General features: G+C 31.8%; 1 protein-coding gene across 1 annotated transcript in view; it reads left to right on the top strand.

Annotated features, from left to right (window-relative positions):
• The window catches only part of Smg5 (Smg5 nonsense mediated mRNA decay factor), a 126,174-nt gene that overhangs the window by 63,730 nt on the left and 42,994 nt on the right, over positions 1-19,450 (top strand). Inside the window, exons 10-12 of the mRNA XM_075371220.1 lie at positions 436-649; positions 15,108-15,286; positions 18,782-19,042. Coding sequence (XP_075227335.1) covers positions 436-649; positions 15,108-15,286; positions 18,782-19,042 — 654 coding nt within the window. The remainder of the gene's footprint in view (positions 1-435; positions 650-15,107; positions 15,287-18,781; positions 19,043-19,450) is intronic.

Here is a 19,450-nt window from a genome sequence, read left to right as displayed (position 1 = left end):
TATTAAAAATTTGCAATCATTGAGAAAGGCAGAGTTAACGTACAATTCAGTTGCATTGATCATGTTTGTTTACACTTAGCCTAACAACATAGCAAACATGAATTAAATAACTAATAAGTCCCACTATACTCAGCCTGTTCACCAGATTTGCCACTGTATGAAGTTCATCTTCTTTAGTTCACTTAAATAAACTGTAGAGGTAGACTTTGACTAGAAAAAAAGAATTTTTTTCTAGTTTATAATTTAAAATAGATTTTTTGACAAATATCATAAGTTTAATTCGTATTTAATAGAATTATTTATTTCAAAGTAACTTATCTATCTTGATTATTAAAACAGTTTTGAACAACAAACAATTTGAAGTCCTGAAAACAATTTATTTAGCTCCTTGAATAAAAGATTTTTCTCACAATTTGCTGTTTTGATATGTTACAGGTATGTTTTGATTGGTTATCAAATAACATGGAGGTGTTACGATGCTGTAGTCAAGCTTGTAAACTTCTAATTAATCGTACAGCAACTTTTTTAAATCATCTGATCCAAGTACCTATGCCTGTTTTCATAAAAAATGTTAACATTTCTTCTTCCGTCAGCATACAAACAACACAGCAACAGCAGCAGAAGTTGCCAATGAACTCAAATATGAATAGTAAGTATTATTAGGTTCTAAAGAAAATTATAAAAGATAAATCAGCTAGTGAATAAAATGTAATTCCCACTGTATCTTGCTTGAGCATTGTTCAATTAGTTAGATAAGTACAATTTTATTTATCTGCAGATATTAAATATATGCAATTAAAGTTGCTTGTTTTACAAATAAGCATCCTTTTACAATAAATGATTTCAATCTAAAAATATTTCTTGTATACCATTTCAGTGACAAACATTTCTTATAACATTTTTATTTACATTAAACAAACCAAAATTACCCAGAAAACCCAGCCCGACAAGTTTGCTTACTTTATAATAAACCTGTAACCCATCAGAACTTTGACCATTATATTGTTTCTAAATATTATTAATTAGTAACAATAATTTAAATTTGATAACACTTTCAACGTTCACACATGTAACCGTATGATATATATTCCCTAAACTAACTTGTTTCAGAAAAATTTTTCTGCCATTAAGCCTAGCATTCTCTATCTGCTCACATCAACCATATATATTATCAAAATTATTATGACCTACTTTTGACCATTTAATTTTATCCAAAATAAACATGAGATCAGATTAATGTGTAAAAAAAATAGTAGGAGTAGGATTTCTATTTTAATAAGACTTTGATACACAGTATATGATAGTTAACACATATATCTAATTCGGGGTTGGTTTTATTCATTAGTAATAAACATTTCTAAAAATATACCTGAGCAATATTATTACCTTCAAGTTACTCATACCGCAAACTTCTGAACCTTACATTTCAACAATCAAACTATTCACAAAACCATTTTATTCTCCTATGAACTTGGGCCACATTTTCTGTAATGCAAGATGTGATTGGAAAGCTTTAAAACTGGACTTGTAATTTCAAAATGGTACAGGCTATTGTGATTGATCTCCTTCAAAGTAGACCCCTTCTGACTGAACACACAGATTCCAACAGTGTTTTAATTTGGAAGCATTCCTAGAAATTTTCGTGTTTAATAATGTAAGAACCCTCTTATTTGCCTGGATGTCTTAAAGTCAATTGGTTCCCTTTCAGAAAAAATTTCAATTTAGGAAACAGGTAGTCAGCAGGGGCTAAATCAGGGGATAGGGAGGTTGAGGAAGCACAGGAATTTGAAATTTGGCTAAAAAGTTTGATGAGCCAGTATGTTGTGGTGGTGGAGGACCCATTCTTGTCTCACCAGAGTACAGGCCACAAAAATGTGGCCTGTACTCTGGTGAACACTGAAGAACACTTTCTTAGTATGCCTGGTTGACTTTCTGCCCCCTAAGGTTAAATTCAAGATGCAGGATACTTTTAGAATAATCAAAGAATACCACCAACATTGTCTTCACATTCGACAGACTTTTTCAGTTGTGGCAAACTTGGACTCTTCCTGTGAGTATTGTCCCTTTGTTTCTGGGTCATACCTGTTAACCCATGATTTGTCGCCTGTAATTATCCTATTAATAAATCTGCGTTAGCTTTGGTCTAATTAATCAGTTCTTGGGACCCTTTAAGTCAGTGTGTTCTGCTGGTTTGGTAACAATTTAGAAATGAATTTCTCAGACACTGGACGCATGTTCCAATCTTCAGTTAAAATTGGCTGAACTGTATAGAAACTTAATTCATCAGTTATCTCCCTAATTTTAAGTTTATGGTCAGAGCGCACTGATACACACAAACTTTCACAGTTTTTTTTTTTTTTTATTTTTGAAGAGGAAAGCAGACTAGGGATCATCTTAGCCTGATTCACGACAGTCTTTGAATCTGTTGAAAAAACAGATAAAAACATTTGACTTTTACATCAGACATTTATCCTTGAAAAGTTCATAAGTCTCTGAAGCTTATTTCCTGGTTTTTAGACAAAATTTGTCTTAAACTCATTGTTCTGTTTTTCATCCACTTTGCAAAATCAATGATCCGCCAAGAACGAAAAACACATCTTCACTTACCAGGATGCCACTCTCTACTGAACAAAGATATCGCAGTGATCCTTTCAGGACATTTCAGTGACAAAACAAGCTTCCCCTTTCCACACCCACGGGCAGATCTACCCCGATCCTGTTGATCAGTGGTGGCACGTGTTTAAAACTTTCCAATCACACTTCATATTCCTATAACCAACTCTCTTACACCTTTTATTTTCTTTGACAATATCTTGCATACAACAACAGTTGTAGGCTCAGTTGGATAGCAGCAAATAGAATTTTAATTATTTTTAAGTTTTTACTCTTCGTATTGTATCTCAATCAAAAAAAGTAAGTAGGTTTAACAGGGAAGTTACTATAGATTTTATGTTTTCCTATACTGATATCTTTTCTCTTTGCACTAAATTCAATGAACTTCTGGTTACAGTCCAATTAATAAAACCAACTGTTATACTGATAACCAAATCATGAATTAATGCAGACATCATTGACAGCATTGCATCATTAACATATAGCTTGTTTCACATCAATCCTGCTCATAAATGAGGAGGAGGATTCTGTGTTTATATTAAACACTGCTTCAAGATGCTTGGTGGAAAGTTCACCTTAATTTAATGATATTTAATAATAATATCATATCAAAATTTTTGATATGATATTATATTATGATATGATATTATTAATACTGACTTTTCTCTTAATAACAGTCATGATCTGTTTAACAAGTCAACATGCTTGGCCTTCTATTAATAGGTCATGCAGATCTCATTAACAAGATTAAATTTTTACAGTTTTTGGACTGAGCAGTCATATTGTCATCATGATGCATATGCAGAATGTTGTCCTATCAGTATCTGCAACTGGCCAATCGTGGCTTCACTTTAAAAGAGGAAATTATGTTCTCATAAATAACATGTTGAAAAAGACCAGACTAATTTCTAACTGACACAACGGATGATGAGCTGGTCTGGTCTAAATTCTATGAAATTATTAATTGCATTTCTGCAATAAAAATAGAGTGCAATTTAAACAACATTGATGAATGCTCAGTTGTTTGACTTTGTCAAATAAAAAGAAGATTTGATCGTGCTGATGAGTTTTCTAAGGTGTTTTCTATTGAATCTCTTGGACCTTTCATTGTTACCTCCAGAGACAAGATTAGATGAGACAATTTCCTCAGTTGAATACAATGAGGAATTTATGTGAAAACTCTTGGATTATGGGTACGCCAACTCAACCTTTGGCCTGGTTGAGTACTTACAGTCACTTATACTGTAACCTATTCTTAGGTTCTTGCTACCTCTCACAACTTGGATTAACAGATCTATCAAGAGTGGCAATTACTCCAACTTCTTGATGCACCTCAGCTGTTATTCCAATTTACATAAGGAAAGGAGAGTGCTTATTGCCTGCAAACTATATTAGCAGGTGATAAGCAGTCTGACCAATAAGTATACAGTCTTCATTAAGTAAAATTATGGAAGTTGTTGCAAAGCAAATAACAGATTTTATTTTGAGTCATGCTATTATTCCGCACTGACAACAGTTTCCTTCATGGTAGATCTATTGTATCCAATCTGTTGACCACTCTGTATGATTGGGCTTGAGTAATTGACAAGCAACACTCAATAGATGTTATTTTCCAGGACTTTGAGTAGGCTTTCAACAGAGTCCGTCAGGCTAAACAACTCCACAAATTGGAATTTGCAGCTATGTCTGCCAATGGATTAAGGGATTCTTAATCAGTTGTCTTCTTTCTCAAATTACCCACAGCTAAGATGCATAAATTCTGAGTTGCCAGTGGACTTCCTCAAGGAACACGTATTGCCCTGATTATGTTTATAATCTGTATTTGTGATATCATTAATGGATTGATGTCTTGCTTTGGTATGTATGCAGACGATAGTAAAATGTACAATTTGGATCTATCACATGCCAACATTAAATTTGATCTAGACTGTACTTCAAAACAGTCTGAAGAGTGGATACTATGATTGAATGTCTCATTAAGTTTTACTCCTTTGATGGAATAACATCCTCCATAATTACTATTTGTAAGGTTTGTGATTACTACTTGTTTGGCTAAAGATCTAGCGTTACCGTTTCTAAAAAATGGCATTTCACATTCGCCAACTTATTAAACAAGCTAATCTATTTTTGTAGCTGATCTTGAAAGCTTTTCAACCAAGGAAAAATAATTTATTTTGTAAACTTTTCATTAGTTTTGTTCTTCCCAAATTGGAATTCACTGCTGCAGTCTGGAATTTTCAGTTTTTGGTAGATATTGATCACTTGCACTCGAAAGATGCGCAACTATTTCCCATTTTGAAACAAATGCTGTATGACAATTGCCTTCATTCCCTGGATCTTACCACATTGGAGCACTTCAAAGTTGTCATCAAAACGTCAAGATTTTAAATGGGCATTATTCAACTTCAGATCCATTCTTTATAAAAAAATTTGACCATTGGACTCATGGTCACACATTTAAGCTTACTAAGGAAAGATTTTATACTTCTATAAAGCAGCATTTTTCTCTGTAAGAGTGGTTAATCTTTGGAACCTACTGCCTGAAGATGTTAGTGTTCAATCTATTAGTGTTTCTAAGAATTTATTAAATAAGATATTGCAGGACATCATAGGTGATTGCTAATCCTGTAATATGACTTGATTTTTGAATTCTCATTGGTGCATTGATCTAATTTTCTTTTTTTTCTTTGGTTGATACTGTATTGTATTCTTTTTATTATTTTTTCACTTGTATGATAAAAATAATTTTAAAAAAAATTCAGCCAAACCTTCCAGAACCACTGTAATCTACTCCTAAATATTTATAACTATTATCTAGTCTTTACTTCATTATAAAACGTTAAAATTTTTTATCTACCTTTGTAATAAAGAAGTATTTTAGTTTTTGTGGTATTTTCTTTCAAATTTCATTTTGCTGAATATTCCTTCAGACATTTAAGTTTATTTTTTAACGTCAAAAGTTATACTGGCCAAAATTAAAATATTATATGTGAAAGCAGTATTAATATATCATTCCTGCTGTCCACATGTATGTCTTAGAAATCCAGCTATAAAAAAATTTTGATTATTGTAAATGTACAATTCAAAAAGAAGGAGATTGACCAGATCTTCCTGTAAAATCCCTTTTATTTATATTCTGAATATAAATAATAAAATAAATAAAATCGGTCACCATTTATTCTTGTAAACAAACTTGCTTTGTCATAAAAACTTCTAAATAATACTATAGTTTTTGTACTGTCAATAATCAGACACTGAATCAAATGCTGACACAAAGTTCAATAAATATTGCAAACTTTTTGTCTTAATAGCAGCTGCTCTGGTGGGTGGGGAGGTAGATTTATGATAAATAAAAGCATTATTATTGATTATTGATATAGATATTACCTTTCCAAAGACTACCCTGGAATTTGGGTAACACAGCATTTAATGCAGGCCATTATGTTCATCTATGTAAAAATCTTTATAGTTGTGTTAATTAATGTGATACTCAAAAAATTACACAGATCCATCAAATTTGTTTTTTTGTGTATAAAAAAACCATCTTTATACAAGACATTCTTCAGGCAATTTCTCTCTAATTATTTTTTGTTCAAAATATAGTTTTTTTTCCATATCAGTGGAAGGGCCTTGTATACTATCACCCCTCATTTTTTTCTTCTACCCATTTAATATTTGATTTTATTATTTTAGAGTTCTACAAACATCCATTTCTTTGTCTAAAAAGGTGTGCAATTGATCTGGTAGTCTTAACTATAAACAGTTGTTCTCGTAATGTTCTTACGATACTCCAGAATTTTTTTTTTTTTTTACATATTTAATCTACTTTAATTTTAAAATGTATTATAATTTTTCTTCTTCCATAAATAACTACCAATAATTTTATAGCCTGCTTATATTTCTTCTTTATAATTCTCTTGAGTTGGTTACACTTCTGATCAAAGGTTTATTTTTAAAAATTGTCAATTGGCATAGAAGTTATATCAGAACCAGTTGCCCCTTTCTTATCACATTTAAGAGGCTATCATAACCTCTATTTACATCAAGAGTATCAATTAAATTTGTGAATCTGTGAACTCCATTATATAGTTTTTGTATATCAATTCATATTTATTTACATGATATGAACATAAGACATAATTCTGTTCCTACCATCCCTTTCAAAAAGGTACAAATCAAATTGATCAAGCAAAAGAAAAAATTGTCAGTAATTACATTAAAGAACTTAATCAGTTTTAAGAATTAAAGATGATTGAGCATAAAATAAAGTTTGATACACCCAAATCATTTGTATAATGATTAACAGAACAGTTAAGATTAACCCAAATTAGCCTCTATTGCATTGCGATCATTCACTCTGAAAAAAGTGACATTGTTCAGGTTATCATTTATACTCCAACCATTTATCAACAAAATAAATTGTTTTCCATTATATCAAGTAGCTTTTTCTCCCTTTTGAATCTTTAAATATATCACCCCTTTTTACCTGCAAATAAGAAAATTGAAAAAAGCATCCTCTACCAATTGATTTAGGAACTCCAACCATTTATCAACAAAATAAATTGTTTTCCATTATATCAAGTAGCTTTTTCTCCCTTTTGAATCTTTAAATATATCACCCCTTTTTACCTGCAAATAAGAAAATTGAAAAAAGCATCCTCTACCAATTGATTTAGGAACCTGCAATAGACAACAAAACCGTGTCCTACAATAAGTTTAAATGAAATCAGCTATTTTCTTAAAAATAATTCCAACTGAAGTACTTCAAAACATAACTTGGTTCAAAAACTAATCCAATTAATAGCCTAAAATTCCTATTTCCATGAACAAAATACTGAGCAATGAACTGCCAATAATTGTTTACTAATCAACATTAACAAACCACCACTAACTTTACATTTCATTTATTTGTTTCTTTTTGAAAAACATTACAATTAATGAATATAATTTTTCAACTACCACCCATATTTCACTGAAAACTAAGGTACTACAATTACTGAAAATTGTAGCATATTCTAAATCATAAATGTTAGAAATGCCTTTACAGTTCAAAAAAATAATATTTAATTCTAACATATCTGTTGTCAGCCAGATATTTAAACCAATATATTATACATTTTTCCTCTAATTAATTTATTATTATAAACTTCCAGAATGATGTAAAGGTTTATCCTCATGGAGAAACTTTAGCTGCATCTTAACCATAGTTAGTTGCTTCTAGTTACTGTTTCTCCTTTCTAATCTACATCCAACAACTTCCACATGAACATTCTCTACTTTCTCAAAACACACTTAACCAGAACATCTGAAGACTTATGTGTTCTTTGTGAACCTTTTGCTCAGATTCAATGATGCCCTTCAGCAGCATTACTTGTATCCTTTACAATTGTTTGTTTCACTAGAATGCCCCTATCTACCTAATTCATTGATGTTTATCAATGTGTAATATTTCCCAACTATTACCAGCCTGTTCTGCTAAACTTTAACCATAAAAATATTTAAGCTGGTTGCATGATCTGCTTTACACAAATTAAATAAATAGACCTCCAGAATCCTGAATCCAATTGTTGTTTTTTATTTTTTTTCAATTTCCATTAGTTTCTCATTATTTCTTCTAAGAACAACATGTTTTAAATATTTATTATTTTTTATTATTCCTAATGTGTATATTGCAATCTGTTCAACTAGTGAACAATAAATAACCCCCATGGCCCAATTAGATGAGGATGATATGTATGACACATAAATTAAGTATAGTCATGTACAGACTTTTTTAAATGTTTGTTAGCTGAAGATGTGTTTCAATGGTACGAAATTGCTTTCCAGTGAGAATTTCTTTTACTGTAGCTGATTAGGTTGTGTAAATCAGTTATTTAATAAGTATCCAATGAATTATGTATTAATACATTTTATAAAGTAATTATAATATAATTAGAGAAAGTAAGAAGTAAATGAGGGTTTGTTTGATAGATATAGGATGAAAAAAAAAAAACATTAATACCTAGTGGTAATGAAAATGGAATTGATAGCACCAAGCATAAATCTACTTGAGGCTAAACCCCTCCCCCCTGGGAATAGATGAGAATGTAAATAAATATTTTTAATCGAACCAAAATACCACACTCCAACTTTGAATATCATTAAAACTTACAGTAAAATAATTACAAACTTCTAGATCTTTTAACAACAGTTTTCAACAAAAATTCACTCTACTAAAAACAATTTAAAATAGCATTTATGAAATTTCAGATTATTGTGCCTTTTGTGAGTGTTAGTAGTATTTTCTACAAAAGTTTTACACACATGAATTGTACTTAATAGCCAATGTCCCAGTCCCAAAGTCTCCCAATCAAAGACTCGGCTTATCTCAATGGAAGCCCCCATATTAGAAAAGACAAAAAAAGCGCAAATTTAATTAAATACTAAATTTTTTAATTTTTTCACCAGAATTGTGTTCCATGAACTTTTATTATGATGTAGTGTGGTTAACAGAGGATATTATTTAAGCGTTATGTTATTTTCTTAAAGTTAATTTTAAAATGCAATAGCTATACTTATAAGAGGACTATTCATGAAAATTTCTCGCATGATAATGCACTAAATGCACTCTGTCTTGTTTAAAAAATTTGCAAAAATGTTGTCACATGTTCACAGTTTGTCCAGGATATTGAGATACTACAAACTAAAAATTTCTTATAAATACAATTTAATACTTTAAAAACAGAAAATAAAATAAAAAAAGACAATAATAAATAATAACATTAATAATAAATGTATGACATACAAAATAGTAATTCAAAAAGAAAAAGATTTTTTTTAAGACTGTGAAATTATAAAAACCAGAATACAGTCTAATTTACTAAAAAAATGTTATAGGCCGCAAGAACATGATATTGCATTAACAGCACTATAAAAGTCTAACTTTATACAATTCAGTTTTCTATAAATATTATTACTTTTATTGTTTACAATAGAACTACACTACAAGTTTATGAATGAGTAGAATACTGTCACTTTAACTACTGTTTACCAGTAACTCACCGAACTAATTCCTTCATTCACCCACTGTCCACAATGGAATGCTCGTTACGTACTTCTCATTCTTTGCTACCAGTCGCATACTGATGTCGTTGTCACCACTACTTCGTAACTCGGGCTTGTGAAACTACTTTGTTATCGTTTATTATAACCATCCCAAACACAGCCTTGCAAAACTACTGATGTGTTATCACTTATGAACTCGCCGAACTACTGCCCCTCTCTGTTTGTTCCTGGCAGTATTTATAACCCCTGGCCTGCAGAATCAATATCCACCTGTTCCTTTTAACTGTTGAAGCGTAATAATTTTCATTGTCCATGCCCTTTAGTTTTACTGTAAATTCTTATTTCAGTTAGATAACCCTTCTGGTTGAAGTCGAACACAGCTTTTGGAGATGCCATTGTCTATATTATACAGAACAGATTATTAAACGGACCTTTTAGTTTGAGAAAGAATCCCTTTTAGTTCCTTCTTGATTCTTCTTTTCATATTATTATTTTCTCTTTCTTCCTTAAGTGGAAGAAATTCATTACCCTGGTCCATTATACTGATCCTGTTATGTTGTATTTATCCAACATATTTTCATGTTCATCATTTGCACTGAGGCATTTCTGGTGAACATGGTGTTAAGCAGGTGTGTAAATATGAAACCAGAATTTACCCACAGATGGCCATAGCTGTCAATGTAGTTATCATCAAATCACATCATTGGCGCTATTTTCTTTCTTTGATAGCTGACAAAGATTTTCAACTCACAATAATACAAGTTTCATACAACAGCATAGTTTTAATTAGCATTGAACATCAAGTTTTGTACCTACAAACTACAATTTGCAGACACCATTCATTTTCTGTTACCATTTAAAGAAAACTGCTGCAGAATTGCATGGAATGCTTGTTGAAGCTTATGGTGAGCATGCTCGTGGTAAATCACAGTGCTTTGAGTGGTTTAAAAAAAATTCAAAAGTGCGATTTTGATGTGAGAAATAAAGAATGTGCAAGACCACTGAAAAAGTTTGAAGACAGTGAATTCCAAGCATTGTTGGATGAGGATGACGCAACAACTCGCAGATCAATTAAATGTAACACGAGAAGCCATCTCCATACGTTTGAAAGCTATGGGAAAGATCCAGAAGATGGGAAAATGGGTTTCACATGAACTGAATGAAAGATAGCAAGAAAACTGAAAAACCACTTGCGAAATGCTGCTCACCAGGTACAAAAGAAAGTAATTTCTCCATCGAATTGTGACAGGTGATGAAAAGTGGATATATTTTGAGAATCCTAAGCGTAAAATATCATGAGTAACTCTTGGTGAACCCTAGACATCGATTTCAAGGCCAAATTGCTATGGAAAGAAGACAATGCTTTGTGTTTGGTGAGATCAGAAGATGTGATCTATTATGAGCTGCTAAAGCCTGGTGAAACCATACTGATTGCTACCGACAATAAATGATCGATTTGAATCAAGCATTGCATGAAAAACGACCAGAATATCAAAAAGCAGCACCAAGTGATTTGCTTCATGATAATTCATTATCACACACAGCAAAACCAGTCAAGGAAACAATTGAGGCATTCAGTTGGGAAATACTTTCGCATGCGGCTTACTCACCAGACTGGGCTCCATCCGACTACTATTTCTTTGCATCGATGAGACATGTACTTGCTGAGCAGCACTTCACTTCTTATGAAAATGTACGAAAATGGCTCAATGACTGCTTTGCCTCAAAAGAGCAACAGTGTTTTTGGTTTGGAATTCATAAATTGTCAGAGAATTGGGAAAAATGTATAGCTAGCAATGGACAATGTTTCAAATAAAATATTTTTTATTGTTTTCATACAATAAACGTGTACTTTCTATAGAAAAATTCCGGTTTCATATTTACACATGTGGTATATTTACCAGTCATGCCTTGAGTGAATTTGTTGCTTTCCAAAATGTTTTAAGATTGCTGGCTGAAGACTATAGCAGAAAGTGCTATCCAGAAATGTTTTATTAAAAATAGGAAATCACAAACAACATAACACATTTTAAATTTAGTATGATTATTTAATCATGCAAAATTTTCTCTTCACACCTAATATTAAATTTTTTATTAATACTTTTGAGAACTTTTTCTAATTCCTAAATAAATATTTTGATACCTCTGATAGTATTGTAGAACTTCTCTAAATATATATTTTTTCCTATTAGACGTCCTGCCACATTTTAGCCCTTCTGTTTCCCTAACAGTGGGTCTTGTCTATATTGTCATTTATATTGTGTATTTAACCCTCATTTCTCTTTCAATTTCTATTATTTTCTAATATAAAAAATCTACATATCTGAATTTTATTCAATTTTGTATATATTGCCTGTCCATTTAGCAGTATTCCTGTACTACTTAGCACTTTCTACCTATTAATTTCATTTCTTATTTTTATACTGTTCTCTGTTTAATCATTTTATCATCTTACTTTTTTGTGTACTTCCAAGGTATCTAAAGTCTCTGTTCCTGTCTTTTTTACCGAGTCTATTCTTGTTCTTCATGAATTTTTTTTTCACATTTTAACTTCTCTTTATTCTTTTAGTATGACTGTATCCCCACCTCTTTGACTACAATTAATGCTTCAGTTTTGTAAACTAACCTACATTTTGTCATTAATAAACTGTAATTTGCTACAGGATATGTTTTATAATCCATAATTTATTCTTCAAATTTCTGACTGTAATTTAGTTTATCTTATAATTTCCCTTGTAAGTAGTCCTATATTGTCTTTTATAATAAGTATCAGAATATTCTTTTATGATTTTTAAAATGGGTTTAGTATTTACAAACTTATTCTTAGCACAAAATTCTACAAGTCTGTCTTTCCTTCTTTGAAATAAATCCCATCCATTCTTTGAATCGGTGTGCTCCATAATTACTGACCATTCTGTAATCTCTTTGTTCCCCTACTTTAATTGTTATGGCAGTAGAATTTCCCATTAATGTTATATTTGTAATCATCTTTTACGTATTTGACTAGATCATCTTTTAATAACGTTTATGTTTCTTAATTGTATGTTGAAGAGAAGAGGTTGCTGTAAATGCACAGTATGTCTGAAAAGTTCCTGAAATAAATTAAATAAAAATACAGATTTAAAGATAAACGAATTCTCTCATCAGCCCTCTACTTAGAACCCTTCTCTAGTTATACATTCATTGCAGTGCCAGTAGAGCTCGTCAAATGCTCTGGAGAAATCGCTTTATGGGCTTGCCTTCAACTGCTCGGTGCAAGCCCTTTGAATGGCCAGAATTTTGTCGAAAAAGTGGCCTTTCATCTTCAACTTGAGTTTCAGGTACAGAAAATAGTCAAGTCTCTTGGAGCCAAGTTGGGTGAATAGGGTGGGTGGGATAAGACACTGATTTGATTTGCAGCGTAATAACATGTTAAGACTGATGCCATGTGTGCCGGGGCATTGTCATGCAAGATTGTCCAGCTGCCCGGATCCTGGTACACAGGCCAGATTTGATGAATGCAATGCATCAGGCGTTTCATTACTTTCAAATAAAATTTAGAATTTATGGTTTGACCAGTTGGGACAAGTTCATGATAAATGAGGCTCTTTGAATCAAAGAATGCAATCAATCAACATCGTTTTCACTGTTGATTTTTGCTGCCCGACTCCACCGGTCTTTGTGCTCCAGGACTCAAGCAAGCAACAGATCGACGCTTCATTTGCAGATCATACGTGAAGCAACATCTTTTATCCCCAGTTACAATTGTTTGCAAAAATCAGGTGAGGTGAATAGGGTGGGTGGGGAATCACTACCATCTTTTTAGAAGCCAAGAAATTCCAAACGGCTAGCGATGTGTGCGCGGGCGCATTGTCATGGTGCAGAACCCAGCTGTTGTTATCCCACAGATCTGAACGTTTGCAGCTAATGCTTTCACGTAACCGCTTCAAAACTTCACAATAGAACATCATCCCATTGACAGTTTGACCAAGAGGAACAAATTCCTTATGGATAATGCCTTTGATGTCGAAAAAAACAATCATCATGGACTTCACATTGTTGTGAACTTGGCGTGCATTTTTTGGCCGTGGTGAACTTGGCAACTTCCACTGCGACAACTGCTACTTAGATTCAGGGTCATACCCGTACACCCATGTCTCATCACCGGTTATGATGTTGGAGATGAAATTAGGGTCATCTCTAGCTAAATTTTTCAATTCACTACAGAAGCTACGCGATTTTGTTTCTGGTCACTGTTAACAGCGACCAGAATCAGTTCTGTAACAGTCTCGGTACGAATTTTGCAGCAATGCATTTCATGTTCAAATTGTCCGATCAGATGCGTTGCACAGACCCATATGACATTTGTACGATTGCACAAACATCATGGATTGTTTGTCTACGATCTGCAACAATAATAGTCTCTCGCACTTTTGCAATGTTTTCTGGTGTTGCGCTTGTTGATGGTCTTCTGAACGCTCATTATCGACTGTCGTTCATCCATCTTTGAATCATTTGTACCACAAAAAAGTTTTACTTTTACTCATAGCATTGTCACCAAATGCTTCCACAAGCATGTGATGGGTTTCTGCACCAGTTTTTTTAAGCATGAAGCAAAATTTGATACAGGTTCTTTGCTCTTTAAAATCTGCCATTTAGAACTTCGCCGAAGTAGTAAAACACAATGTTACACAACCGCACAAAAGTCAACAATGCAGCCGCACACCATCACAGATGTTGGAACACTGATTCACAAAGAGTATAGCCACATCTAGCGGCAGCAGGTCGTACCAGCAATGGTTGACGCATGAAATTCAAATTCCCTAAACTTTTGGGTAGCACCTCGTACAACGCGTCCTATCATCTTAATCTCTTGTTATTCCTACATAATTGTGTTAATTATTCTGTACCTCCTGAAAAAAATCCTGCTTTCTTCCTATCTTATTTCACTAATTTTTGCACCATATAATCTTTAAAAATACCCATTTCTCTGTATAAATTAATTAGCCTACCACCCTTATTTAATTTTTTAAATGTCTCATGCTCTAAATTTAAGCATTTCAGTATATTTTGATTTTATTCTCCAATTACCTCTTTTTGAGGGGCTTTCATCCAGAAATCCAACTAAAGGAATTTTTTACTTCCAGAAAGTTTTATTAATGAAGACATAACAGATATTGTTCATCTTTTGTGGTGACACATACCATCGTAACAATTACATGTACCCTGTAGTATATCTATCTACTACTTAAAGCTTAAGAGGTTCTCCAGTAACTACAATATCTGATTAGATGTATCGAATGAGATACAATAATAGTCTCCCTCCAGGAAAAATGATTCCTAGACTATGTAATATGTGGAAAATAAATCATTAAGTCAACTTTAAATGAAATATTTTATGGCAATATATACATTTAAAATTTGCTGAATTTTTTTACTTTATTGTTATCAGGGAATTATTTCTTTTACAGGTGACAATAGCAAATCAGAGGTAAAAACTGGTGAGTCTGATGCTTATAATTTTGATGAAATTGAAAAGTTACCTTTACCAGAAGATTTATCATTACGAGGAATACCTGCTCTTTCTTCAGCTCACTCAAAATTAGTATGGAAAAAGATAGTATTAGAAAGAATATCTCGTGAGCAAGAGGTTTGCATACATTTTTTATTTAGATTATTTTTAGATTGTTCTTTTATGAATATGTGTATTATACACAGTCTTATTCCCATTTGTGTTTTTCACAAAAAATATGTTAATGTTACAATAACAAAAAATCAGCTTTTAGAGTAAACTAGGTTTTAACAATGAAAACAAATCATTTTGCTGTTGGGTTTCTCATAACATGTTATAACCAGAGATTTAGGGATTCTCACTTCCTTCTTTTTCCTCTTAGGTAAAAACATCTTCTCATAAGTTGCTCATCAAGCACCTCGGAGTACATATTTTATGCCTGTGTTTGAATCTCGGTTATGCTTTATTGAATTTTAAAGCTAACGTAGGTATAATTTTTAAAAGTTATATTTTTCAAACCAGGGCACAGTCTTCTGAAATTGTCAGTAGTACGACCATTTTTTCAACCATCACTACCTGCTTAATAAATGGAAAAGTAAGCACTTAGCTCTTTATTTACAACTCCAGTTGCTTACTTTCAGCTGGAGCATGGTCTTTATTTTCTCCTTTTTCAAGTGTTATTTACATTTTATGTTCTTAGGCTTCTTTTCTGCTCACTCATGAGTAGAATCATCAAATCTTCCTTTTTGTAGGTAGATCTCAGAAATGTTTTGCAGATCAGCATTTTCTGTAGATAAATGAAATGTTGGACCATCCTTCTCACTTACTTTGTGAGCCATGTTTACTGGTATTTTGCACATGTTTTAGTTAAACATTAAGATCTTATTTAGAAGCTTTGTAAATTCAAAACAGATCTAGTTTCCTCTGCTTCTTGATGTACTACCTTTTCAACATTATCTTATCTAAAACAAAATGAAATCAAGGCTACTATAAATATTTAACTTCCTTGTACTCCACGAGTTGAAAAACATTAAAATCAAAAGCAAAAGTGGTAATTATTTCATCACTGCAGAACTGGAATCTTCGGTGTCAGCTGGAGTTCCCTTCCAATTTCTCCTTTTACAACCAAAGTTGTTACTTATGATTTCTTCTTTTTATAAGTAACTGGAGCTAACTCAATCTCTCAGGTAGAGCGCTACTTTTTCCCTAGCTGTAGGAACCAGAGTTTGTAAAATATCCAGAGTGTAACATGTAGTAGACAAAGTCCTTATTAGCTAAATTTCCAGTATCATCTACTGTTTCTTCAAATATTAGTTGAGGTATAATTGTATTTGAACATGTAGAGTGTAGTTTGTTGTGAACTTGTATTTCAGTTAAGTCTAAGAATTCTTTTTAGAAAAGTCAGATTGATGAGAAATAATGATTTTACACAAAGTTTTGCATTTATTTAATAAATAATGTCATCAACATAAATTATTTATGTAGAATAACCACAATAATCATTCTCGTAGACAGGAAGATTGAATTTCATTCCACTAATAGAATTCAAATATGTTCACATGTCCAAAAATTTGATATTTATAACTTACTTGAAATACATATTCATTTCTTATCCTTTCCTAGTTACTAGCCTTTTAACCATTTGTCTCTTCCTAGTAGCCCAATTAATGTAGATTTTTGTTTGTTTTGAGATCTTTTCACGTTGGTTCAACCAGTTACAATATCTACTATTTGATTTTAATGAAAATTAGTACATTATACTTTTTATAAAGGTAGGATTATCAAACCAATTTTTTTCTTTTTTTCTCATATGGTTTTTCATTTTATATACAGTTAAATGTCTCCTTTCCAAGCCTTCAAATGTAATTATCACCTTTTTTAAAAGAAAATACATTTCTAATTAATTAATCTCAATGTAAATATTTTCAGTATTAAGAGTTAAATAAGAAGATATCAGAAAAAATATACTCAACACTGTGTTATAGATCTGTAAAAAATATATTTTAATTAATTCTATATTTTTTATTGCAGAAAATTTTGATTTGTACCATCTGAATGATGTATGAGGAATCAGAATCATCAAGTAGTTTTTTTTTTTTGTTAACATTGAAGATATTTACCATTTCTAGAAATCAAATTCATGTCTTTTTCACTCTTACATAGAGAAATATTGATCTTCAATCTATAACTGTAGAAAAATTTCTTTTGGAGAGCTATATTTGGTATTGTTAGATAAATGTAAAATATTACAAACTTGCGTCTTGGAAAAAATGCCTTAGGTGTAAAATATTGATTATTAGTGTTTTTATAGTTTTTTAGCTTGCTAATTGAAGTTATTTGCATTTTGCAGTGGATGAGTAAATCTCTGCAACTGTTGCATTTTAAGCCAATTATGTTTTGTTTTACTACACAATGTTTTACTATTTTACCAACCAAACGGTTGTAAGACTACACCAAGTGTCTCCCCAAAAGAAAGCCCTTGTGAGATTCATAGAATAGAAATTTGAAGAATGTGATGATGATGATGCTATTGAGCATTCTCAGTTGATATGACAGATTATAAAATGTTCATCTGAGCTTAATCTCATTTTTCATATAGCTAGCAAAATAGCAAAACTCATTTCACTTACACAAAATGAGTCAGAAGCATGGAAACTCCTCAGCAACTTTAAAATCGTTCCAGATAGAATACTGTAACTTTCAGGATAAGGATCAGTCTCAACTATTTTATCTTTTGACAAGAAGTGGAATTTGAAACCCTTCTTGGGCGTGGCCCAGGGGTTGTAACTCAAATATTTGAAATGGTAATACCTCTTGTATGATAGATCAATTTGAATTTTGAAAATTACCAAATTTAATAAGTTCAAGTAATAAAATTAAATAAAAAGAAGTTAAACTGAATTAAAATTAATTTTAAAGTTAAATTTAAATTTAAAAAATTAAAACATTTTATTTTTTAATATATAAAATTTTTTTTGTTCCAATTTAATGACTAAATAAATAAAAGTATTGTCACCTAATCATGCCAATCATTGATGGTCTCTCACCATTTTTTGCATAAATGAAGCTTATTTTATTTTTGTGTAATTTTTTTTAACCTCCAGGACCACCGTTAGGTATTGGCTTCAGAGGATGAGATGAATGACAATTTTTGTAATGTGTGAAAATGCCATGCCTGCCTTGGATTTGAACCTGGGACCTCTGAATGAAAGTAATATTTCCTTTAGAGTGTTTTATTACAACACGTAGTTTCTTATGAGAATTTATTGTGATCAGCTGGCTGATTGATTTTCTGTACCTTTACCATATTTGTAAGCCACTTTTGTTATTTACATCTTTTTTTAACTTTTTTGTAACAGTTTTTTATTGTATTAATTTTTTCTCTGCAGCCTGCTAACATTGCTATCAACATATCACTTAGTGAACAAGAGAGAGTCCAAAGTGATTACAATAGACATCAAATTCACATCACTTAAAGTCAAGCCACTTACAATCCTCAATACTAGTATTCTAACAACATGTGTACATCAGTACAGCTGAGATGTAGGTTACTCAGATTTAGGCCTTGCATGGTTAGGGCTTGATTAGATCCATTTGAAAAATTGCATTTATAATGAATTAATCTTTTTCCAGACATACTTACGAATATGCAAGTTAGTTAAACTTGGGATTAGATTGGCTGATGAAAAAGAGACAACTAGTTTACAGTTCGATAAAGAAAATGACTGGTTTTCAACTGAACATACTGATGTACAGGTTTCTAGTGCAAGTAAGATGACAGATGAACCAACAACCATAACATCCTCAGAAAATGTTTATTCTACTGTTCCTGCTACAGTCACAACTGCCTCGGTTACCAATATATCCAATACAACTGAGTCTCAGTCAAAACAGGTATGTGTCTCAATATTTTTTTCTTATTTACAGGTCAGAAAAGGAATCCATCATAACTGAAACCAAATGTTGCAGTTGTAGCTTTCTAGCTGGATGTGTACTTTCTTACCAATAATTGTGACTTTGCTTTCTTACTCTTATGGTTCATCAGTCATTTACAAAATATAAAATTTTCTTTTTAGATATAAACAAATATTCCAAAATGATTTGCTCAGCTGTATCCCACCTCTTCCTGTCAGTATCTGCAAACTTCCATGTGACATTTGCCCAACTTCATTTGATACAAAGAACCATTATTTTACACTAGACCTGTTAATAGACAATTTTATGGGGCTAAGAACTGTGAAACACTAACTGTGAATTAATTCTTACTCCAAAACACACTACTGAAAAGCACTCTCTTTTATG

This window comes from Lycorma delicatula, chromosome 1 (genome assembly GCF_047948215.1).
Source record: "Lycorma delicatula isolate Av1 chromosome 1, ASM4794821v1, whole genome shotgun sequence".
Classification (NCBI taxonomy): domain Eukaryota; kingdom Metazoa; phylum Arthropoda; class Insecta; order Hemiptera; family Fulgoridae; genus Lycorma; species Lycorma delicatula.
The sequence above is the reverse complement of the archived record's forward strand: the minus strand, read 5'-3'. Positions and strand labels throughout refer to the sequence as shown.